The sequence below is a fragment of the Hyaena hyaena genome, unplaced genomic scaffold, assembly GCF_003009895.1.
Source record: "Hyaena hyaena isolate Hyena2069 unplaced genomic scaffold, ASM300989v1 scaffold_46, whole genome shotgun sequence".
Lineage (NCBI taxonomy): Eukaryota > Metazoa > Chordata > Mammalia > Carnivora > Hyaenidae > Hyaena > Hyaena hyaena.
Window position 1 is genome coordinate 3,755,052 of NW_024080678.1, and position 25,497 is coordinate 3,780,548.

At 36.8% G+C, this 25,497-nt stretch overlaps 1 protein-coding gene across 1 annotated transcript in view; it reads left to right on the plus strand.

The window, feature by feature from the left end:
• The window catches only part of CRY1 (cryptochrome circadian regulator 1), a 114,802-nt gene that overhangs the window by 57,177 nt on the left and 32,128 nt on the right, over positions 1-25,497 (plus strand). Inside the window, exon 2 of the mRNA XM_039230437.1 lies at positions 12,188-12,296. Within this exon, the coding sequence (XP_039086368.1) occupies positions 12,188-12,296 (109 nt within the window). The remainder of the gene's footprint in view (positions 1-12,187; positions 12,297-25,497) is intronic.

Sequence of the window (25,497 nt, forward strand, 5' to 3'; positions counted from 1 at the left end):
TTTGGCCTATAAAAACTAACCTGTTGTGTGTAGCATTAATAATAATAACATTATTAACTGAGTCTCCAAATGAGTATAGTAAGATGCCATATTAGAGAAGATCTGAAAGTATGTTCCTATTTATTAAAAGTGTACCCTGTATATTTTTAATGTATCATACTGAATTATTTCATTGAATATTGGATGCCTGTTCTAAGCCACATGCATTTATAATATATAAAGGTTGAAAGTGGTGTGTTCTCTGGAATACACTGAATCTGAACTCTGACAGAACTCACTCTTCCCAGTAAAGGGTAAAGGATGGAAGGTTAGATTTTATATAGCACCCTTTAAAGTAATATTATCCCTTCAGCACTGAAAAGAAACCTTACATATCAATGAGTTGATACTTGAACGTAGGATATTGGAGGTTTTATTTTATGGTATTATCAAGGAAGGATTATATACTTAGAGATTAGTTTATATGTATGTGTGTTTATATATATATAATGGAATTATAAAGATGATGTGATATTTTATATAAATATTATCTATCAGTAGACACTTGGGCTGCTTCTATAGTTTGGCTATTGTAAATAATGCTGCAATAACAGGGGTTCATGTATCCCTTTGAATTAGTGTCTTCGTATTGGATAAATATCCAGTAGTGCAATTACTGGATCACAGGGTAATTCTATTTTTAACTTTTAGAGGAACCCCCATACTATTTTCCACAGTAGCTACATCAATTTGCATTCCCACTAACAGTGCACAAAAGTTCCTTTTTCTCCATATCCTTGCCAACACTTGTTTCTTGTGTTTTTGGTTTTACCCATGTGACAGGTGAGAGGTGATATGTCATTATGGGGTTTTTTTTGTTTGTTTGGAGAAAAATTTTTTTTCTTATAGTTTATTGTCAAATTAGTTTCCACATAACACTCAGTGCTCATCCCCACAAGTGCCCTCCTCCATGCCCATCCCCCCTCCCCCCCACATCCATCAGTCCTCAGTTTTTGTCATCATTCAAGAGTCTCTCATGGTTTGCTTCTCTCCCTTTCCCCCACCATTTCTGCCCTTCTTCTCCCCCTTGTTCCTCCGTCAAGTTCCTCCTAATCCTCCTATAAGTGCAAACATATGGTATTTGTCCTTCTCTGCCTGACTTATTTCACTCAGCATAACACCCTCAAGGTCCATCCATGTTGCTACACATGGCCAGATTTCATTCTTTCTCATTGCCATGTAGTATTCCATGGTATAGATAAACCACATCTTCCTGATCCATTCATCTGTTGATGGACACTTAGGCTCTTTCCAAGTTTTAGCTATTGTGGAGAGTGCTGCTATGATCATTGGGGTACATGTGCTCCTATGCATCAGCATTTCTGTATCCCTTGGGTAAATTCCTAGCAGTGCTATTGCTGGGTCATAGGGGAGTTCTATTGTTAGTTTCCTGAGGAACCTCCACACTGTTTTCCAGAGGGGCTGTACCAGTTTACATTCCCACCAACAGTGTAGGAGGGTGCCCGTTTCTCCACATCCTCGCCAGCATCTAGAGTTCTCTGATTTGCTCATTTTAGCCACTCTGACTGGCGTGAGGTGGTATCTCAGTGTGGTTTTGATTTGTATTTCCCTGATGAGGAGGGATGCTGAGCATCGTTTCATGTGTCTGTTGGCCATCTGGATGTCCTCTTTGGAGAAGTGTCTGTTCATGTCTTCTGCCCATTTCTTCACTGGGTTGTTTGTTTTTCGGGCGTGTAGTTTGGTGAGTTCCTTATAGATTCTGGATATTAACCCTTTATCTGATATGTCATTTGCAACTATCTTTTCCCATTCCGTTGGTTGCCTATTAATTTTCTGGGTTGTTTCCTTGGCTGTGCAGAAGCTTTTAATCTTGATGAGGTCCCAACAGTTTATTTTTGCTCTTGATTCCCTTGCTTTTGGGGATGTGTCAAGTAAGAAGTTGCTGCGGTGGAGGTCAAGGAGGTTGTTTCCTGCTTTCTCCTCTAGGGTGTTGATAGTTTCCTGTCTCACGTTCAGGTCCTTTATCCATTTTGAGTTGATTTTTGTGCATGGTGTGAGAAAATGATCTAGTTTCATTCTTCTGCATGTTGCTGTCCAGTTCTCCCAACACCATCTGTTAAAAAGGCTGTCTTTTTTCCATTGGATATTCTTTCCTGCTTTGTCAAAGATCAGTTGGCTGTATACTTTTGGGTCCACTTCTGAGTTCTCAATTCTGTTCCATTGGTCTATGGGTCTGTTTTTGTGCCAATACCATACTGTCTTGAGGATGACAGCTTTGTAGTAGAGGCTGAAGTCTGGGATGGTGATACCTCCCGTTTTGGTTTTATTTTTCAGTATTACTTTGGCTATTCGGGGTCTTTTGTGGTTCCATACAAATTTTTGGATAGTTTGTTCTAGTTTTGAGAAGTATGCTGGTGCAATTTTGATTGGAATTGCATTGAATGTGTAGAGTGCTTTAGGTAGTAATGACATCTTAACTATATTTATTCTTCCTATCCATGAGCATGGAATGTTTTTCCATTTCTTTGTGTCTTCTTCAATTTCCTTCATAAGTTTTCTATAGTTTTCATCATACAGATCTCTTGTATCCTTGGTTAGGTTTATTCCGAGGTATTTTATGGTTTTTTGTGCAATTGTGAATGGGATCAGTTTCTTGATTTCTCTTTCTGTTGCTTCATTATTGGTGTATAAAAATGCAACCGATTTCTGTACGTTGATTTTGTACCCTGCAACTTGGCTGAATTCTTGGATCAGTTCTAGTAGGCTTCTGGTGGAGTCTGTCGGGTTTTCTATGTAGAGTATCATGTCATCTGCGAAGAGTGAAAGTTTGACTTCCTCTTTGCCAATTCTGATGCCTTTGATTTCCTTTTGTTGTCTGATGGCTGATGCTAGGACTTCCAGCACTATGTTAAACAACAGTGGTGAGAGTGGACATCCCTGTCGTGTTCCTGATCTCAGGGGGAAAGCTCTCAGTTTTTCCCCGTTGAGGATGATGTTAGCTGAAGGCTTCTCATAGATGGCTTTGATGATGTTTAAGTAGGTTCCTTCTATCCCAACTTTCTCGAGAGTCTTTATTAAGAAGGGATGCTGTATTTTGTCAAATGCTTTTTCTGCATCTATTGACAGGATCATATGGTTTTTATCTTTTCTTTTATTGATATGATGGATCACATTGATTGATTTGCGAATGTTGAACCAGCCCTGTAACCCAGGAATGAATCCCACTTGATCTTGGTGGATGATTCTTTTGATATGCTGCTGGATTCGATTTGCAAGGATCTTGTTGAGAATTTTTGCATCCGTATTCATCAAGGATATTGGCCTATAGTTCTCTTTTTTTGCTGGATCTCTGTCTGGCTTGGGAATCAGAGTGATGCTGGCTTCATAAAATGAGTCCGGGAGTTTTCCTTCGACTTCTATTTTTTGGAATAGCTTGAGAAGAATTGGGATTAATTCTGTTTTAAATGTCTGGTAGAATTCCCCAGGGAAACCATCAGGTCCAGGGCTCTTATTTGTTGGGAGATTTTTGATCACTGATTCGATTTCTTCACTCGTTATGGGTCTGTTCAGGTTTTCTATTTCTTCCCGTGTGAATTTTGGTAGTGAGTGTGTGTTTAGGAATTTGTCCATTTCTTCTAAGTTGTCCAATTTGTTGGCATATAATTTTTCATAGTATTCCCTGATAATTGCTTGTATTTCTGAGGGGTTGGTTGTAATAAGTCCATTTTCATTCATAATTTTGTCTATTTGGGTGCTCTCTCTTTTCTTTTTGATAAGCCTGGCTAGAGGTTTGTCAATTTTGTTTACTTTTTCAAAAAACCAACTCTTGGTTTCATTGATCTGTTCAATTGTTTCTTTGGTCTCTATGTTGTTTATTTCTGCTCTAATTTTTACTATTTCTCTTCTTCTACTGGGTTTAGGGCGTTCTTGTTGCTCTGCCTCTAGCTCCTTTAGGTGAGCTGTTAGATTTTGGACTTGTGCTTTTTCTAATCTCTTGAAATAGGCCTGGAGAGCAATGTACTTTCCTCTTAGGACTGCCTTGGCCGCATCCCATAGATTTTGAATTGTTGTGTTTTCATTTTCATTTGTTTCCATATATTTTTTAATTTCCTCTCTAATTGCCTGATTGGCCCATTCATTCTTTAGAAGGGTGTTCTTTAACCTCCATGTTTTTGGCGGTTTTCCAGACTTCTTCCTGTAATTGATTTCAAGTTTCAAAGCATTGTGATCTGACAGTGTGCATGGTATGATCTCTATTCTTTTATATTTATTGAGGGCTGCTTTATGTCCCAGTATGTGATCTATCTTGGAGAATGTGCCATGCGCACTTGAGAAGAAAGTAAATTCCCTGGCCTCAGGATGTAAAGTTCTAAATATATCCGTCAGATCCATCTGGTCCAATGTGTCTTTCAAGTCCATTATTTCTTTAGTGATTTTCTGTCTGGTTGACCTATCCATTGCTGTAAGCGGAGTATTAAAGTCCCCTGCTATTAGCACATTCTTATCTATAAGCTTGTTTCTGTTTGTGATTAATTGTTTTAGATATTTAGGTGCTCCCATATTCGGTGCGTAGACATTTATGATTGTTAGTTCTTCCTGATGGATGGACCCTGTAATTATTATGTAGTGCCCTTCTTCATCTCTTGTGATTGTCTTTAATTTAAAGTCCAGTTTGTCTGATATAAGTATCGCTACTCCGGCTTTCTTTTGATTTCCTGTAGCATGATATATATTTCTCCATCCCCTTACTTTTAATCTGAAGGTATCTTCCCGTCTAAAATGAGTTTCTTGTAGACAGCATATTGATGGATTTTGTTTTTTAATCCATTCTGCTACCCTATGTCTTTTGATTGGAGCATTCAGCCCATTTACATTCAGTGTTATTATTGAAATATGTGGGTTTAGAGTCTTTGTATCTTTTGTAGGGTTCATGTTTGTGGTGGTGTCTCTGGTATCTTTGTTCCTTGCAACCTTTCCTTCAGAGCATCCCCCTCAGGATTTCTTGTAGGGCTGGCTTCGTGGTGACAAATTCTTTCAATTTCTGTTTATTTGGAAAGGTTTTTATCTCTCCTTCTATTTTGAATGACAGGCTTGCTGGATAGAGGATTCTTGGCTGCATATTTTTACTGTTCATCACATTGAAGATTTCCTGCCATTCCTTTCTAGCCTGCCAAGTTTCAGTAGATAGGTCTGTCACCACTCTGATAGGTTTCCCTTTGTATGTTAGGGCCCTTTTCTCCCTAGCTGCTTTCAAAATTCTCTCTTTGTCCTTGTATTTGGCCATTTTCACTATGATATGTCGTGCAGAAGATCGATTCAGGTTACGTCTGAGGGGAGTCCTCTGAGCCTCTTGTACTTCCACATTTACTTCCTTCCCCAGGTCGGGGAAGTTCTCTGCTATAATTTGTTCCAGGACTCCTTCAGCACCTTTCCCTCTCTCTTCCTCTTCTGGGATTCCTATGATACGGATATTGTTGCGTTTGACCGTATCGCTGAGCTCTCGAATTCTTCTTTCCTGTTCCTGGATCAGTTTGTCTCTTTTTTTGTCAGCTTCTTGTTTTTCTATAATGGTGTCTTCTAAATCACTTATTCTCCTTTCTGCCTCTTCAATCCGTGCATTGGAGGCCTCTAATTTATTATGGATCTCATTTATCGCATTTTTTAATTCTTCATGCCTATTTTTATTTTCCATTCTGTCTGTAGCCATAGTTTCTTTGATGTCCCCTATGTTTTTTTCAAGCCCAGCTATTAATTTTTACCATTATTATTCTAAAATCTTGTTCACTTATGCTGCTGATATCTGTTTTGAGCAGTTCACTAGCTGTCATTTCTTCTTGGAGTTTCTTTGGAGGAGAGCTCTTTCATTTTGTCATTTTAGTTAGCTTTCCAGCTCTTGTTGCTTTTAAAGACCTGTTATGCTCTCTGTATCTATGAGCGCTGCTATATCCAAGAAGACTCTTTTACTTTCTAGGGCCTATCCTTTCAGAAAGTGTTTTTTGAGTGGTATCTCTTGGTCTCTCTTGTTGGGACCTTGGTTATTTTATTTTCCTATTCGTAGTGATATTTGGGACTCTCCACCTTGTGTCCTCTGGCTTGTTTCTTGAGGTAGCCCTGGAAAAGAAAACAGACAGACAACCACACAGGGAGCAGGAGCACACAAACGCACAGGCTAATTCAACTATCATGCAAAGCGAGAGGGAAAACGAAAAAGTTAAGAGAAAAGATGGAGGAGGGAAGGTGAATAATAGGGAGTATAAAATACATAAAAGGGTCAACAAAGGGAAAAGAAAAGGAAAAAAGAAGAAAATCGATGGACAAAGAACGGTTTAAAGCATATAACTGGATTTCCCAGCTACAGTTAAATAGCCGTGTGTATGCAGTGCTGCTTGAAGAGCATAGAAAAAGAGAGAGAAGACAGGGCGGGGTGAGGCAAAATTGGAAATAGAATGAACAGGCAGAAGGGATAAGAAGTTTTTTTCAAAGAGGTAAAGGGTAGAATATGGTTGGATAGGTGAGAGAAGGATGCTGGAATTATCCATAGAAACTATATAGTCTAAGTACTCCTGAGAGAAAGAGATGAAAATGTCGGTAGATGTAGAATTTACATTTACAGAATGGACTCGTTGTGATTGTTTAAGCAAGCCGGCGACCAGAGTTAATCAGGTCAGTGTTCTGGGGAAAAAAGAAAAGAGAAAGAAGAAGAAAAAAAAGAAAAAAAAAGGGAGGAGGGCAGCTCTCAGGCAGGGATGGGCGTGGCGTGATCCAATGCCTCAGGCGGGAGCTCTGCCTTGGCGCTTGTGGGGAGGAGAGTGACAGTGCTCCAGTCCCTTCTTGAACCAAACGCTGCACCTCGCTTTTTTGGGCGTGTAAACTCCCCGTACCAGGGGCGCAGCCGAAGTTGGTTGCACTCTTCAACCCAGGCCAGTTCCAATCTCCAAATCCCAGTCCGTGCGCCCGCTGAAATTGCCTTAGACACAGCTTCCCAGGCACCCCCTCAGGGCAATTCCAGGCCCCCTGCCGAGATCTGGGGGTGGAGTCAGAATCGCTGCTTCCTTCTCTGGGTCAGGCTGGGAGCATGGGCGGGGGGCTTGCCTGCCGGGTGCGCCGAGCCCGCTGGAGTGAGGAAAACTGGGTTCCTCTATGCTCCTCACCCAAAAGACGAACTCACAGGCAAATTCCCAGTTTTTAGTTCTTTGCCTTCCCTCTCGAGTTCCAGCCAGCCAGGAGACGCCCAGTGTCCGCGCGGCTCTTTCAGGGGCCCCAGTCGCCCGGGAGCTACAATGGCGGCAGGCGCGCCACCACTCTTAAGTCCAGCGGCCGGGAGCCAGCACAAAGAAGCAGTTTGTGCGCTCAGCCCCCCCAGGACCAGTTGGCGCGAGGGGACCTGGCGTGCAGGTATTTGGCACGTACGGTCTTTCTATGCACCAAGCGGAGGTTCCCCCCCCCCCCCCCCGCGGAGGTTTTTCTCTTTTGGACTCTCTGTTTTTCCCCTCTCACTCCCCATAGAGGGTAGAGGGGAATGCCTCCCACCCTGGAGTCTCAGATCCCCGCTTGATTTTATCTTCCCCAGTTTGCACTCACGTTAGAAGGCTTTCTCAGTGGATTCTGCGTCCTTTTTCTCCCAATCTCTCAGGTTTTGTAAGGTTTCCAATGGCTTCAGATCTTTTCTGTGTGATGTATGGGCGCGAGTGCAAGTACGGAGCTCCTTACTCCTCCGCCATCTTGCCCCTCCCCCCTCATTATGGTTTTGATTCTATGTCCCTGATGATGAGTGATGTTGAGCATATTTTCATGTCTGTTGGCCATCTGGATGTCTTCTTTGAAGAAATGTCTATTCATGTCTTCTGCCCATTTTTAAAATTGGATTATTTGTTTTTTGGGTGTTGAGTTGTATCAGTTCTCTATTTTTTTTGGATACTAACTGTTTATTGGGTTTATCATTTGCACATATCTTCTTCCATTCAATTAAGTTGTCTTTTGGCTTTCTTGGTTGTTTCCTTCACTGCAGAAGCTTTTTATTTTGATGTCCCAATAGTTTGTTTTTGCTTTTGTTTCCCTTTCTCCTGTTACATATTTATTCATTCACATTTGTCTTGTCACTGGGAAAGATTTTAATCAAACCTGTGTTCCAAGTCACAGGCAAAGTTATGAGCCCAGAAAAATTTTACACATAGATGTATGCATCCAACTAATTGTCTTCTGTTGTCATGCCCAGGTATTTACATGTAGAAATATGTGACTTTTTCTGAAATATAAATTATTCCTAGGCAAGAATAATGATAACTTCTCCTTAATGAATATCTACCATGTACTATAATTCTGAGAGATGATTTTATAATGTTTCTAATTTTTTCAACAGTTGTATAAGACAACTGTATTATTTTTTAATCCTATTTCTAAACTTTTCAACAGAATATATATTGATCACAGGATATTTGTTTGCTAAATGTAGAAACCAAAACATAGGTTAAGAAACCTGCATAGTTAGGAGTGAGACACAGATGCTAATTTGAAATCTATTAGAAGGAGAAGGTGGTATGTATATATGATAGCTATAATATAAAGTACAATGTGAAAATTTCTCTAGAATGAGGTCCATATGTCCTTTGATAATTTAGAGGATGGAGAAATTACTTTTCAGCTGGAAAACGAAAGATTAGTAGGATATGAACTTAAAGACTTGGAAATTGGGAAAGGTATTCTATGCTGAGGGAAATTCATGGAGCAAATTCTAGGAGAGCAGATGTGTAGGGAAAAGAGTAGTTTTGTTTGGTGGGAAGGAAAGAAGAGTAGTAAGAAATGAACCTGGAATCCTAAGTTAGTGGCCAAGCAAAATAATGTGTTCTAGGGAATGAATCTTTGAAGACCTTTGTACAGCAAAGTGTGCCTCAGAGAGATTTGGTGTAGTGCATAAAACGGATTAAAGTGGGAAAAGATTGTTGGTACAAAGATGTATTTTCAGGCATCACAGTAAATAATGCCAGGAAGAGATAACAAGGGCTAGAATTATTATACCAAGAACAGAAGTGGTAGGAAGGAGGGGAGCAAAAGTATTAGATAACACTTACATAACTGAGATTACTATGCATCAGGCACTGTTCTGAGAGCTTCACATATATTAAATAATTTCATTCTCACAACATGCTGATATGGTCCTCTTACAGTACCCACTTTACAGATAAGGAACTTTCCAGGATTGATTAAAGTATAGTAATATTTCTCTAGGCTTGTTAAATTATGTGACATCTGTGTAATGGGATACTACGAAACCATCAAAATTGATGCTATAGAAGTATATCTATTGCTTTGAAAAGATTTTCACTATGTATTAAACTATGTTTATATTAAATACAGTATTCCTCAGTTTGTTTTACTCTGAAGAAGTGTATGCTCATTATCAATTTTATACCTTTTATGAATTTAAAAAACCATGTTTCTCTCTTCATCACTACCCCTTCCATTCCCACTCCTCAAAAGTACCTATTATTAATATCTTGGTAAGTATTTTTCCAATTATTTTCTTATGCACATATAACATAAATAAATATATGCAAAGTAAATTTTATTTTATTAAAATAATATATGCATATACTTTCAAAAGTCACAGTGCAAAGGTACTATATTATTTTTTTAAGTACCTTTATTTGAGTCCACTGTACTTCTCTGATTTTTATGTGAAGTTACAGTGATGGAAATGATAGTATATATGGAAGAAAAACGTCATAATATGGAAGAAAAATACCATACTTAAATATATCTATTCCTTCGTTTTATTCAGTGCCAAAACAAAATTAATTATTTGGTTGCAAAACTTTTCCATAATAATACTTTGCTTCAGTCCATATCATTCTGTACAATGTTTGGTTCATAGGGTATTTATTGAAAAGCATTAAAACTCCTTATTCAGCCTGTTAACAAGTAAGGGAAAAATACTTTTACCCTTAATTCCTTACTTATTAATTAATCCAGGCTTACTTGTTTGTTTTATGCATTAATCAGTTTTTTTCTTTTCCCATTTTTTTCCATCTATCATTGACTTCTTTGTATCACATGGAAACATTTACATACTTAAACTAATGGTACAAAACAGATACCAGGATTATCTCTGTCTTGTATCCTTTCAGGACATTTTAGTTTTGTTCTGTTTAAATTTAAGGAAACTTAAAATTGCTAGTTCATTCAACTTCTTGATTTTTGAACTGCTACAGTGTCTAAAAACTCTGGACAACCAAATACATAAAATTAGATGCTTCCCAATGAACATTTATCACCAAACATGATAAATTACTCATAGTTATGGATAATTGTACAAAATCCCAGTGCTTTCGTATTGGTATAACAACAACAGCCTTTTCCCCCAAAGTATTTGCACATTGGTAGTGGTAGATTGGGATAGGGGTTGGTGTTAGAGAGGTGACTCCAAACCCAGACAGTACAGGGATGGAGTGAAATGTAAATGTGAGGATAGATGGGTTTGTTTCCTATTTAACGACAGTTGTGAGACTTCCGAAGATGATATGGTGGGAGTCCTTGTAAGTCTAGCACTGTGAGGGGCGCCTGGGTGGCTTAGTCGGTTAAGCGTCCGACTTTCGCTTAGGTCATGATCTCGCGGTTGGTGGGTTCGAGCCCCGCATCGGGCTCTGTGCTGACTGCCAGCTCAGAGCCTGGAGCCTGTTTCAGTCTGTGACTCCCTCTCTCTCTGACCCTCCCCTGCTCACGCTGTCTCTCTCTCTCCTAGAAATAAATAAAAATCTTTAAAAAAAAAAAAAAAAAGAATTAAAAAAAAAAAAAAAAGTCTAGCACTGTGACACTCCACACCCTTAGACTGCTAAATCCTAAATGACTCCTAAATGGAAAACAGTACCAAACTTGACTAGTTATACTGATGTCACTAATAACTATAGTTGTAAAAAATTAATGAAATGATGGGATCAGAATGGGCTAAGAGAACAAATGCTCTGAACTGAACAACCTCCTACAACAGTGGTATCCAGTAGCGCTTTCTGCAGTGATGGAAATGTTCTTCATCTGTGTTGTCCTATATGGTAGCTATGAGGCACACATGTGGCTGTTGAGAGGCCTTGAAATGTGGCAAGTGTGACTGAGGAACTGAATTTTTAATTTTGATTAATTTAAATTTAAATGGCTGTATGTGCCTAGAGGCTACCATGTTGGACAACATTTCTGAAATGTGCCTTTTCATTTGTATTAACTGTTCCTCACATGTAAGATACAATCAGTATTCTCAGAGAACACATGCTTTGTGGAAAAGGCAGGCAAATATTTACCTTAAGATCAAATACATAAAAGAAGCAGAGTAAAGAGGAAATAAGATGTGTCCCAATGTGAGGAACAGAATCTAAGTGAAATGTCAGAGAAATTAACATGAGGTAAACAGTGAGATTGAATTTTCCAGGGGTAACATCTCTTTCAAATTTGCTAGAGACTGCTCCATTTCTTCACAATAAAAGATGCATAGTAAGCAGTCTTCTGCTACTGCTCCAGCATATCTATCAAGTGTAAGCCTTGCTGGTATTTACTTCATTGAGAAAAATCTATAGCTCTACCTGCCTCATGGAATTTTTCTTTTTTTAATTAATCTGGCATTCTCTACACTCAGAGTTAATGCAACATAATTTAATATCTATTTATTATCAGTTTCTTTAGTTAGATAAACTTGAAAATAGGCATTATGTTTTCTCTCTCTTAGATGATTACAGTATCCCCTAATATTACTCAAATTCATAAATTATTCACTTGCTCAGAGTGATTAAATAGGATATTTCCATTTTGTTTCCAATAGAGAAATGTTCTAGATTTTTCAAGGTGGCTTTTCTATTTGAACTTGAATTCGTCAATGAAACAATGAAATGAATTCATTTAATTACTTTATTTGTATAATTTTTATGTTTACAAATTAAACTTTGCTAACATTCAATCACTGTTATTTAATGGAAGTGATTTAATTGAGGAATTTATTAAAATACCGAGGACTTCATGTTGTAATTTAAAAATTTTAAGTATGATTTCTGGAAACAGTAATTTACAGATCAATTAGAAGTAATAAGATGATAAGTAATAAAATTATGAGGTTGGCATGTCAAGTTTTAGAATAACATGATTTTATAAAACTTTAAATCTTCTAAATATATATATTTAAGAATTTTAATAGTATTTTTCTCTGTAGGTTTTTGCTTCAGTGTCTAGAAGACCTTGATGCCAATCTGCGAAAATTAAACTCTCGTCTGTTTGTGATTCGTGGACAGCCAGCAGATGTGTTTCCCAGGCTTTTTAAGGTAATCTGAAAAATCTTTGCTTAGGAGTAATAATGTTTTGTCAGAGAAGACACATATTTGATAAATAAGGTATTTGAGGTAACTTGAACTATAAGAAATATAAGTACTTTTAAATAAAGATTTTGTGAGTTCTTTCTTTTGTACTGCTGGTGGGAATGCAAACTGACGCAGCCAGTCTGGAAAACAGTATGAGGTTTCCTCAAAAAATTAAAAATAGAACTACCCTATGACCCAGCAATTGCACTACTAGGTATTTATCCAAAGGATACAGGTGGGCTGTTTTGAAGGGGCACATGCACCCCAATATTTATAGCAGCACTATCGACAATAGCCAAAGTGCGGAAATAGCCCAGATGTTTACCAACAGATGAATGGATAAAGAAGATGCATATATACACAGTGGAGTATTACTTGGCAATTAAAAAGAATGAAATCTTGCCTTTTGCAACAACGTCAGTGGAACTAAAGTGTGTTATGCTAAGCGAAATTAGTCAGAGAAAGACAAATACCATATGACCACTCATGTGGAATTTAAGATACAAAACAGATTAACATAAGGGAAGGGAAGCAAAAATAATATAAAAACAAGGAGGGGGACAAAATGTAAGAGACTCTTTAGAGAACAAACTGAGGGCTGCTGGAGGGATTGTGAGTGTGAGGGTGGGCTAAATGGGTAAGGGACATTAAGGAGGACATTTGTTGGGATAGGCACGTGTTGTTATATATAGGGGATGAATCACTGGATTCTCCTTCTCAAATCATTATTGCACTATATGCTAACTAACTTGGATGTAAATTTTAAAAAATGTTGGGTTCTTTTATTTAATAAAAGTTAACACATGGTAAAATCAGACAGTGAAAAAAGTGCTTTATAATGAACATTTAAATCTTTCTTCTACCTTAAACTGCTAGTTTCCGTCCCAGAAGCAACAATTGCTACCAGTTTCTTCTTATATATTCATTAGAAATAGTTTTTGTATTAAGAAGAATGTATATGTCATGTGTCTACATATATATGTATATATCTACATATATATGTATATATCTACATATATATATCTGTGTATATATATATATCTGCAGTTGTGTGTATGTTAACACCCCCCCTTTTTAAAACCAAGATAAAAACACACTGTATTTTACACCACCTGTGCCATGCTTTATTCCCATGGCTATCTATTTTGGAAATTGTTTCCTGTTGCTTCCTCAGTCTTTTAAATGGCTTCCTAGTATTCCATCGTGTAGGTATGCTGTGATTTCTTTAACAAGCTTTCAGCTGAACATTTAGTCATTTTCCAAAGGCCTTTGCTAATACAAATAATCCTGTCAGTGAATATCCTTGTCCAGATATACATATCTTTGCTCACATGTGCTTGTACATTTTTGGGATAATTCTTAGAAGAGGACTTTCTGGGTCAAAGGGCTATAACGAACAACATGCTACTAACAATACAAAAGTGTAGTTTTGTGATAAGTTTTTTTTTTTTTTAACTTGGTAGAATTTTAAATCTCCTAGTCTTACTTTCCCTTTTTTTCACTAATGAAAACATTAGTCCTAGAGAGATTAAATGAGTTGACTAAGGTCATACAGCTAGCTTATGGAAGTGCTCAGACCAGAAGTTGTTCTCTGGCTACCTCTTTTTTGTCCATCCCTTCCTATTTATACCATTAGGATTCCTAATATATATCTGCTTTTTGGGTTTCTTTGCAGCTGTTTTATTCAAATTTTTTTAAATAATAATGTGCCTATTTACAGATGGGAACAGTTCCTTTCCCTGAATGAAAATGTCTCCAGTGTTGGGAATCAAATCAACACTACCTAGTCTTTTTTGTTGGTATGAAAGAAACCTTTAATGTTTAGGATTTGGCTAATACCAAAATTTACTTTATTAAAGTATGTTTTACTACTGTGGCTACTTGGAGTTAGAATTTAACCTAGGTACATGGAAGAGTTCTGAATAGAAAGCATATCAGAAACAATGGTAAAAGTTTATCAGCAACTCATGAGTATAAAAATTTGTGTATCTCTAAATCCATGTGGTGTAAGTAAACCGAATCCTAAGAAGATTTTACTTGCAAAAATAACGAAACTTAAACAACAAATGTTTAAAGGTATGGAGAAAAGGAAACCCTCTTGCACTGTTGGTTGGAATGCAAACTGGTGTAGCCACTGTGGAAAACAGTATGGAGGTTCCTCAGAACTACCCTATGATCCAGTAATTGCAGCACTTGGGTATTTATCCCTAAAATACAAAAACACTAATTCAAAGGGATACATGTACCTCTACATTTATAACAGCATTATTTACACTAGCCAAGCTATGGAAGCAGCCCAAGTGTCCACTGATAGATGAATAGATAAAGAAGTTGTGGGAGTGTGTGTGTGTGTGTGTGTGTGTGTGTGTGTGTGAGAGAGAGAGAGAGAGAGAGAGAGATAGAATGTGTGTGTGTGTGCGTGTGTGTGATGGAATATTATTCAGGCCTAAAAAATAATATTATTCAGACATAAAAAAAAATGAAACCTTACCATTTCTAACAAATGGAGTCAGAGAGTATGATGCTAAGCAAAATAACTCAGAGAAAGGCAAATAACCATATGATGTCACTCATGTGGAACTTAAGAAACAAATAAGCCAAGGGGGAGAAAAGGAAAGAGAGAAGAAAGATCAAGAAGCAGACTCTTAACTATAGAGAACAAACTGATGGTTACCAGAGGGGAGAGAGGTGGAGGGACAGGTGAAATAGGTGATGGGGATTAAGGAGTGCACTTGTGATGAACACTGGGTGATGGATAGAATTGTTGAACTACTATACTGTGCCCCTAAAAGTAATATAGCACTGTATATTACTATTTTGGAATTAAGATAAAAAAATAAAAACAAAGAGTAAAATACATATTGTTTATTACTTGTTTTTAAAAAAAACTTGTTTTAAGCCAGCAAGCCTTTAGTGTTCTTTGTTTTGAGCTTTCTTCTACTTAAAATAATATATTGTTGGATCAAACTGTCTTCTGCATTTAGATGCTGTCCCAATCTTTGTCACTTTAGCAGAGAAGCAATGGTTTCTGCATGGGCCATAAAATACAGATACATGAACACACATGCATAGAATGCTTACTGTCTTATTCAGGTTGTTCCTTGGGCTACATACAGTAGTCTGTATAAAATATCACTTATGGAAACTTCTTTTCAGATTATACACTATGTCTAGAGCCATAGAGGGAATTAATTCTTTTTTTATTGCATTGATGTTTTTATTTTTACCTCTTTCTAGAGGCACTACATGCATGTGTTTAAAGAAAAAAAAAAGCCTAAAAGCTAATGTAGTAAAAAGCAGGTCTCCTTCCCGCTCCCCACCCTCATGCCTTGTTTCTCTGAGGGAAAAGACTCTTTTGTCCATAACCAACTGACTCATTTACATTATTTTCTCTGGTTTTATTATTCTAGTTCAGAAAATAGAATTTTAAATAGGTAACTAATCCTATTTCCCACATGGGAGGTAAAACTGTTTTAGACGTGGTAATAGTGCTTTAGTTGATTGGGTTGGTGACAGTGGTTCCAGGCCTGATGTCTGCTGTGTATCTTCTCTCTGTAGCATTCATTCTATTTATATTGAGTGGATTTAGGGATGGGGTCAAGGAATCTTTATACATACATATTTACATACATATATGTGTGATAAACTATTGGTTTTTTTCTGATGTGCTTTCTACTTAGAATTTTTCCCAGCTAAATTCTGACTTAACATTGGGCTTTTCTTTAACTTCGTTTTTCATGTTCTGAAGAAATGATAAAGAAACTTAGACACTAACATAGGCAAAACTTGGATAACACTATTAATCATATAAATCTTGTGTCAATTATTATTATGTAGTTAAATCTTGCATCTTCCACATTTGGTGCCAGAATGGTAAGTTACCAAGACCTTGTACATTCTAGGGCTGACAGAAACTTTTAATGAAAAATTTAGAGTTGGTTTCAAACATTCTCATTATATCCAAGAAACAAGAATATGTGGCTAAAGTCTTTATAGGTGGACTCATTGAAGCATAACAAAATGTTTTGTCAAAATGATAGATAACTCAAAGAAGAACATCTAAAGCCACTAACATTTCACATGCATAAAATTTATGCTTTTGAGTTATTTTGGATTCTTTATTTTGTGGTACATGCTCATTTAAATAAGAGAATTCATTCAATAGATACTGACTGTCTGCTATTACAAGGCAGAGAGAGTTTAAGGTGCTGAGGATACACTAGTGAACCAAACAGATGTTTCTACCTTGACAGAGCTTATATGATAGTGGGAAGGAGGCAGATAATAAGCAAGTAAATATGCAACATTGGGTAGTGATAGGTACTAAAATAAAGTGTGAGATATTAAGTGCCAAGATGAAGGAAGGATAATTATGGAAGGCCTCACTTCTAAGAGTACATATGAGCAAACCACGTGGAGGGACTAAGCCATGCAAATATCTGGAGTGTGATATTGTCAATCCACGACATTTTTCATCTTCTTCCATCAAAAGATAGAGTTTATTTTCCCACAACCTTAAATTTGGGTTGGCCATGTAACTTATTTTGTCCAGCCACCAAGGGAAACATTGAATTCCAAACCTTAAGCCTCGAGCAACCTTAAACTTCTACTTTGTCCTTTTAGAATGCTTCATGTATCATGCTGGGAATATGGGTAGAATATCAAATTATCAAATTATGGGAGACCATACAGAGATAAATGGCCAACACCAACATCTGAGATGTATGAGAGAGATTACCTCCAGCCCCCACCATATTGTCAGTTGATTGCAAGCTCATGAATGAGCCCAGGTGAGACCAGCAGAACCACCATCTAGTTAACTGACAGTCTTGAACATCAATTAATTATTTTGAGCTACTAAGACATAGGGAAATAATGGCATAGGCAGAGGGAACAGCAGTTACAAAGGTCCTGATGTGGAAGTGTGCCATGACTTGTGTAGGAACAGCAAGAAGACCAGTGTAGCTAGAAACCCACAACGGTGAGTGAAAAGAAAAGAGAAGGTCAGAGAGGTGTCAAGGAGCTAGATCACAGGGCTTTCTTTATGGACCATGGTTAGGAGTTTGGCTGTTACTCAGAGTGAAATGGGATGCCATGAAGATTTTTGAGTAGATGAGTGACATGATGTCACTTACATATTCTTTTTTTTTCTTTTTTCTTTATTATTGAAGCATAATTGAGATACAGTGTTATATTAGCTTCATATGTACAGCATATTGACTCAACAGTTCTAGACGTTACTCAGTGCTCATCAGAAGTGTAGTCACCATCTGTCTCCATCAATGTTATTAAAATATTATTGCCATATTCCCTATGCTGTAGTTGTCATCTCCATGACTTATTTTGTAACTAGAAGTTTGTACCTCTTAATCCCTTCATCTATTTTGTATGTTGGCCATCTGTATGTCTTCTTTGGAAAAATGTCTATTCAGGTCCCATGACCTGAATTATTTAATTAAAGTATTATAATTTAAAATAAATCAATTTTATTTATTACATGTAATTACACATGAATTTTAAAATTAAATTTATTATAATTTAATTTATTATAATAAACCAGAATTCATAAAGATTAAGTTTTTATTTAATCAGATTTTGTGGGCATTTTGGTATTGAGTTGTATAAGTTCTTTATATATTTTAGATAGTAACACCTTATCAGATTGATATATCATTTGCAAATATCTTCTTCCATTCAGTGGGTTCTCTTTGCTGTGCAAAAGCTTCTTATTTTGATGTATTCCTTATACTTTAATTTGCTTTTGTTTCCCTTGCCTGAGGAGACATATCCATAAAGATGTTGCCTAGTCTACTGTCTCATCTTAACAGTGAGAAGAAAGTGAATATGCCACAGAATCGTGGGGTTTTTTTTTTTTTTACCCTACTAGAGAATTGAGGACATAAAGAAACCTAAATAAACTAAATTCCATAAAGCAGTGAGCCTTTCATAGGAAAGAAGAGACTCATGGCTATATCCTTGGTGGCACAGCAGAAAGAGAAGGGAATCCACTATAGTTGGTAGTAAAAAGAAACAAGTAAAAATTTTACCTAGCTTTCATGGTCATGTATAGACAGACACGGCAGATTAGAATCCCAAGAAACCCAAATTACAGAAGCTCATACTCGCTCTCTACAGTGCTTTTGTGGAGTACCATTGGGAATCTACCAAAGTCTAAAAGCAAGGCAGAAGAGCTGAGAGAGATCCCTCTTGAAGTGCTGCTAGCCATTCACTTAGTTCAAAGTAGCAGTCCACTGAAGGTGGGGACAGGACAGCTGGGTGGAAAGATGTCTCCAGAGGTAAAGAATATTAGGGAACAGAGCTGAAAAACAAAGAGAACTCTGCAGCAACCAAAAGGCTGATGAGTAGGCAGCAAGGGAGAGAGAGGTGTACCGTTTGTAAAGCTGTTGACTGGGCTGTCAAGCAGAGAGGGACATCTAGAATCTTGTCCATGCTCAAATCCCAAGCCCTATTGAAGAAGTTTGGATCCTACCCTTAAAATACTTGAACCCAGTGGTGAATGGAATTTAACTAAAGCAGCAACAAATACAAGACCTGCCTCAATTACAGACTATAGTAATTCAACTTTTAGCAGTCAGAGCCAAGGCTATGCACTTTTCTAGAGATAAATATTTATTCCATCTCTATTCTTTATACCATTGTTTGTCATACAGTCAAAACTTCTGAGATACATGAGGAAGCAGGAAAATGTGACTTGCAATCAAGTAAAAATCAAAAAAAAGAAAAAACAGTAGAAATAACCCCACAGTTGATGCAAATGTTGGGATTAGAATTAAGGACTTTACAATTATTATGCAATAGATATTAAAGAAACTAGTCAAAGGCGAAAAATGTGATTAGGTGATAATTTTAGTATAAAAATGGAAACTATTGAAGGAAATGAAGAATTCATTCAGTGGGCTTAATGCAGATTGGACAAAGCAGAACAAAGGATCAGTGAACTTGAAGATGGGCAATTGAAATTATCCCAACTGAAGCACAAAGAAAAGGAAGTCTTTTTTAGAAGGGAACAGTCTGTGGAACAATAGTAAATGGCCTAACATATGTACACTGCAGACCTAGAATAAAGGGGGAGAGAGGTTAGGATAAGAAAAAAGAGATGTTTGAAGAGATAATGACTGAGAATTTTCTAAAATTGATGAAAGATATCAACCCATAGTGTCAAGAACTCAACAGTCTCTAAAGAGTATAAATATAAAGAAGACTGCATCTTGCCACTTCACAGTCAATTAACTGAAAACCAAAGATAGAAAATTTTATAAGCAACCGGAGGAGATAAGACATATTCAGGGAACCACAATAAGAATATTGGTGGGTTTTTATTACAAACAGTTGATTCCTGAAGGCAATACAATGACATCTTTAAAGAACTACAAACAACTTTGTTAACTTACCAAAAATATTCATTTAAAAAAAGAAGGAAGTCTATGGCCATACAACCCTGAATGCACCTGTTCTTGTCTGAACCTGGAAGTAGGGTTGGGCCTGGTTAGTACTTTAATGAGAGGCCACCTGGGAATACTGGGTGCTCTAGGCGATGGATGGATGGATGGATGGATGTACTGGGAATACTGGGTGCTCTAGGCGATGGATGGATGGATGGATAGATAGATAGATAGATAGATAGATAGATAGATAGATAGATAGATAGATAGGAGATAAACAGATAAATTTAAATTAAAAAAAGATAAAAAGATATTTTCAGACAGTCAAAAACAGAATAATTCATTTCCAGCAGTTCTATACTGTAAGAAATACTAAAGGAAATTCTGCTAGGTGAAAGGAAATCATTCTGGATGAAAGATAGGATCTGCAAAAAGAAGAAAGCACTAAAGATACGGATAAATATAAAATACCAACTTTTATGTTATTTTTAATTATGTAGATTTATATATTCTATTTTCTTTAAGACTTAACAGGTCAAACGAACTAATAGTGAATTATACGAGATTATACCAATGTGAAGGGGCTTATAACATATATAGAAATAAAATTTGTAACGGAATCACAGATGATGGGAGGAAAATAAATACAAGTATATGTAAGTTCTTACATTATTCTATAGTAATATATGATTTGAAGGTAGACAGTGATAAGAATGCACATTATGATCTAAAATAACATGAACAGCTATTTCAAAAAATTTAATAGGGGAATTTAAAATGGGCTACAAAAAATACCAGAAGGTAGGTAGGTAAATTTAAGCTCAACTATGCTAATAATTGTATTCAGTACAAATAGTCTAAACTCTTCATTTAAAAGGCACAGAATAAAAATAAGCAAGAACCAACTAGACGCTGATAAGAGACATTTTAGAAGTATGAAGAAACAGGAGATACAGCTTTCCAGTTATGGAATGAATAAGTCACAGGAATAAAAGGCACAGTGTAAGGAATATAGTCCATGATATTCTAATAGCATTTTATGGTGACAGTAGCCACATTTGTGGTGAGCATAGCATAACACATAGGGAATTTGAATCACTGTGTTGTACATATGAAACTAATGTACCATTGTTTATCAACTATACTAAAAAATTTTTAATGAATAAACAATTTGAAATTAAAAAAACTGAAAAAGATATGCTTTGCAAACAGTAAGCTTAAGAAAGTAGAATTCAAGACAAAATTAACAGGAATCTTACATCAAGAAGATATAACTCTTATAAATGTATATGTACCAGGTAACACCATAAAAAGACAAGAGTCTCAAACTGATAAACTCAGTATTGATAGAATATGCAAAAATCAATAAAGATACAGATGATATTGATAGGGAAAATCTGTTGTAAGATGGCTGACAGGACTAATAAGAAAACACCTGTCCCTGATTAATTAGGAATGGGAAAATAACAGGCTATAAATTGTTCCCTCTGCTAATGCTCTGGGCTCAGACCTCTGGAGAATGATCTCCTCTGAGCACACCGGTATAAAATAAACCTGCCTTCCAAGATCTCCAAGTGCTGCTGGTTTTTCCACCGGGTGATCCAGACCAGATTCCATAACAATATGAATAATGCTGTCAACTGATTAGGTATACTGATATTTGGAAAACACTACACCCCAAAGCTATGACAATATATTCTTTTTTAGGACATATGAAATATTCACCAAGATAGACCATATGCTCAGTCACAAAACAGGTATCAATAAATTTCAAAAGACTGACATTTTATAGAATATATTCTTTTTTTTTTTTTAAGTTTTTTTTTTTCCTTTCTGAGAGACAGCGTGAGCAGGGGAGGGTCAGAGAGAAAGGGAGACACGGAATCTGAAGCAGGCTCCAGGCTCTGAGCTGGCTGTGAGCACAGAGCCCAGCGCAGGGCTCAAACCCATGAACCGTGAGATCATGACCTGAGCCGAAGTCAGACGCTTAACCGATTGAGCCACCTAGGTGCCCCTAAAATATATTCTTTGACTTCAATAGAATTAAATTAAAATGAATAGCAAGAAAATCGTAAATATTTATAACTGATAATGAAAAAATATATAAAAATTCATGAGACTCAAAACTGTACTTTGGTTAAAAATAGTCTTTGTATTAGAGTAATTTCTTTAAAATATTAAAATTCAGCTTGCCATTAAAAAACCAAACATTTATGGGATTCAGCTACAGCAGTGCTTAGAGGAGAAGTAATAGCTTTCAGTACTCCTTTAGAGAAGAAGGAATCAGGGGCGCCTGGGTGGCTTAGTCAGTTAGGCGTCTGACTTTCGCTTAGGTCATGATCTCGCGGTTCGTGGGTTCGAGCCCCGCGTCAGGCCCTGTGCTGCCGGCTCAGAGCCTGGAGCCTGTTTCAGTCTGTGACTCCCTCGCTCTCTGACCCTCCCCTGCTCACGCTGTCTCTCTCTCTCCTAGAAATAAATAAAACATTAAAAAAAATTAAAAAAAAAAAAGAAAAGAAGGAATCAAAGAACCAAGCTTCCACCTTAAAAAGTAGAAAAGGAACAAATTAAACCTATAGTATAGTAAATTGAAGAAAGGAAATAATAAACTGAGGAATGGAAATCAATGAAACAGAAAGACAAACAACAGAGAAAATAAATGTGCAGTAATTAGTGTATTGTCTCTAAGCTCTAATTCACCTTTCTAAGTCCTGCTTTGTGATAGTTGAGCTGGATGCTACAAACATTTCTCCTTTGCCAGCTGGCTTGATACTAGAATTCCTCAGTCGATGTTGGTGGTGGTTCTCTGCAAAGTCATAGTAGGAGAGAAAAGGCTTTCCTTATTGGTAGTCTTGTGTGTTTTTCCTGCCACATTAGCTAGCAGATGAGCATGTGGGAGGCCCAGTAGGATTAACCTTAGCTTCCCTCCTGAGCAAGCCTCAGCTTACCCATACCCTCTGGTAGATTTCCCTGCTCCTGAGAGGCCACTTCCACAGACCAGCCGCAGCTCACCCATACCCCTGAGCAGGTAGTTTCTCAGCTACCCAGGTTCCTATGAATCATGTCTGGCCTTGCCCTTTGGCAAGTTCCTTCCCTGTAGGGAAGATTCTGTGTTACTGTGGCAGCAAGACCCATGCATTGAGGTGGGAATCTCGGTGGAGGGTTCTTTTCTTCTAAATTCTTAATTCATTATTTACTTATTTTCTCTCCATTTAGTGATGGTCTATGTTGTGCAATTGCTAATTTTGGACACCTTAGACAAGTACTATCCAACAAAAGCCATATACATAATTTTAAATTTTCTAATAGTTACATTAAAGAAAGCAAAAAGAAACAGATACAGTTAATTTTATTTATTATTTATTTTTATTTTGAGAGAGAGGGCATGAGTTGGGGGGCACAGGGGGAGAGAGAGAATCTTTAAGCAGTCTCCATACTCAGTGGGGAGCCTGATGGCAGGGCTCATTCTCATGATCCTGGGATCTTGACCTGAGCCAAAACCAAGAGTCAGATGCTCAAATGACTGAGCCACTCAGGTGCCCCAAAGTTAATTTTAATAATATATTTTATTTAACCCACTATATCTAAATCTTTTTAATATAAAATGAGTATTAAAATTTTAAGCTATTTTAACCTTTTTTTTATATAAAATCTTTGAAGTCCATTGTATATTTTATGCTGACAGCACATCTCTGTTCCAATTAGCTACATTTCAAGTGCTCAGAAGCCACTTCCGTGGGTAGTAGCTATCTACCGTACTGGATAGTGTAGCTTTAATTTTCCTTTACTCCTGTCGTTGTTGACCAACTTTTGCTTGCTAATGTTCTTCATATTAAGTTTTCCATGTTCAAATTGCTGATGTAGTCTGTTTCTTGACTGAACCCTGATTGACTCAAAGCCAAAAGCTGGGTCTTGAAAAGATTAAATTGATAAACTACTAACAATATTGATCAGGGTGAAAAAGGGAGAAAATTTCTATCATAGCATTCCTGTCATTCTTTATCAGGAATAAAAAGGGAGACATCACTCAAGATTCTCTAAATTTCAAAAGCATTATAAAGGACGTTATAAACATAATTCCAATAAATTATACAACTAAGATGAAATGAAAAACTTTTTGAAAGTACAAGTTATAAAATTCTCAGAAAAAAAAGTGAATAGCCCTATATCTCTTGAAGAACTTGAATTTATAATTGAAAACCTTCCCGTAAATAAAACTCCAGGCCCAGATGGCTTTGGTTGTGAATCCTATCGTCTATTTGAGAAAGAAATCATACCAATTTTACAGTACTTTTCAGAAAACATAGTTCCTTATGTTTGGAACACTTCCCCAAAACATTTGTTTTATGAGAACATCATAGTTCTAATACCATACTCTAATATCAAAACCTGATAAAGAGATTTTAAGGGAAACAATAAAAGGATAGCCAAGTGTCCCCCAGAAAGAGACTCAGATATCCTTTTTTTTTTTTTTTTTTTTTTCTGAGAGAGAAAGAGACAGCGTGAGCAAGGGAGGATCAGAGAAAGAGGGAGATACAGAATCTGAAACAGGCTCCAGGCTCCAGGGCCCGACGCGGGGCTCGAACCCACAAACCATGAGATCATGACCTGAGCCGAAGCCGGACGCTTAACCAACTGAGCCACCCAGGCGCCCCTTAGATATCCTTAATAATATAGTAACAAACTGAAGTTAGCAATATTTTTAAATATACTACATCATAATCCAGTGAGGTTTATCCCAGGAATACAAAGCTGGTTCAACATTATAAAAATCAATTAAGGTAATCCTTCCTATTAATCAAATAAAGGAAAAGATATTATGATTATCTCAATAGATGAAGAAAAAGCATTTGACAGAATTCAACATTGAATCATGATTTAAAAAAACTTTAGGAGTAGAAAATTTGTAAATGTTAATTTGATAAAGGTTGTCTATAAAAAGCATAACTAATATTCTTAATGGTGATATTTTGAGTGCTTTCTACCTAAGATAGGGAATAAAGCAAGGATATTTACTTTTACCACCTCCTGAAACGTAACCAGTGTAATTGGGGAAGAGAGTAGATAATTAGCTTACTAGCTTATTATCCTCTTCCCCATATTTTCTATCATAGCATTCTATTTTTTTCTAATAGTTACTACTTTTTAAATTTATCTCTGGGCTGCCAGTCTTCCTCAGTAAGCTCCAGGAAGGAAGGATCTAGTATTGTATCTGGCCTGTATTAAGATTATAATATTTGATGTATGAGTAAATACATTTAATGTTTGGGGAACCTTCTCTTCCCTACCTTTTCATGTTTCTTGTGGAGAGATATTCACTAATTTATCCCAGAGTAGAAATGAAAGATTTCATTGGTGAGATTGGTAGAAGGAGCTAGGTGAATATAGCTCAGATTATACTTTTTCTTCTCTTCACTTGCTGAGAGCATATATCCTATACTCTTCTTCCAAGTCATGAATTGTATAGGAGTAACCCCCATTGCAGGGAGAGTGTTGCTTATTATTGGGTAGGTAAATCTGTTTTATTCAGGAATGATATATTAGCAAGGCTACTTTCCCATAAACCTAATATGTTTTCTCCAATTCATCTTTACTAGTAATGTGGTCTATTTTTTGATATTTAACTGTGTGACTTTCCCTTCCTTTTCAAAAAGGAAAAAGGGAGGAGAGAGTGTTACTGACTCATCTTAAACTCTATCATCTATCTAAAAACTAAAAAAATTATTTATTAAGAAAATCATAGAGAAGTGCCTGGGTGGCTCAGT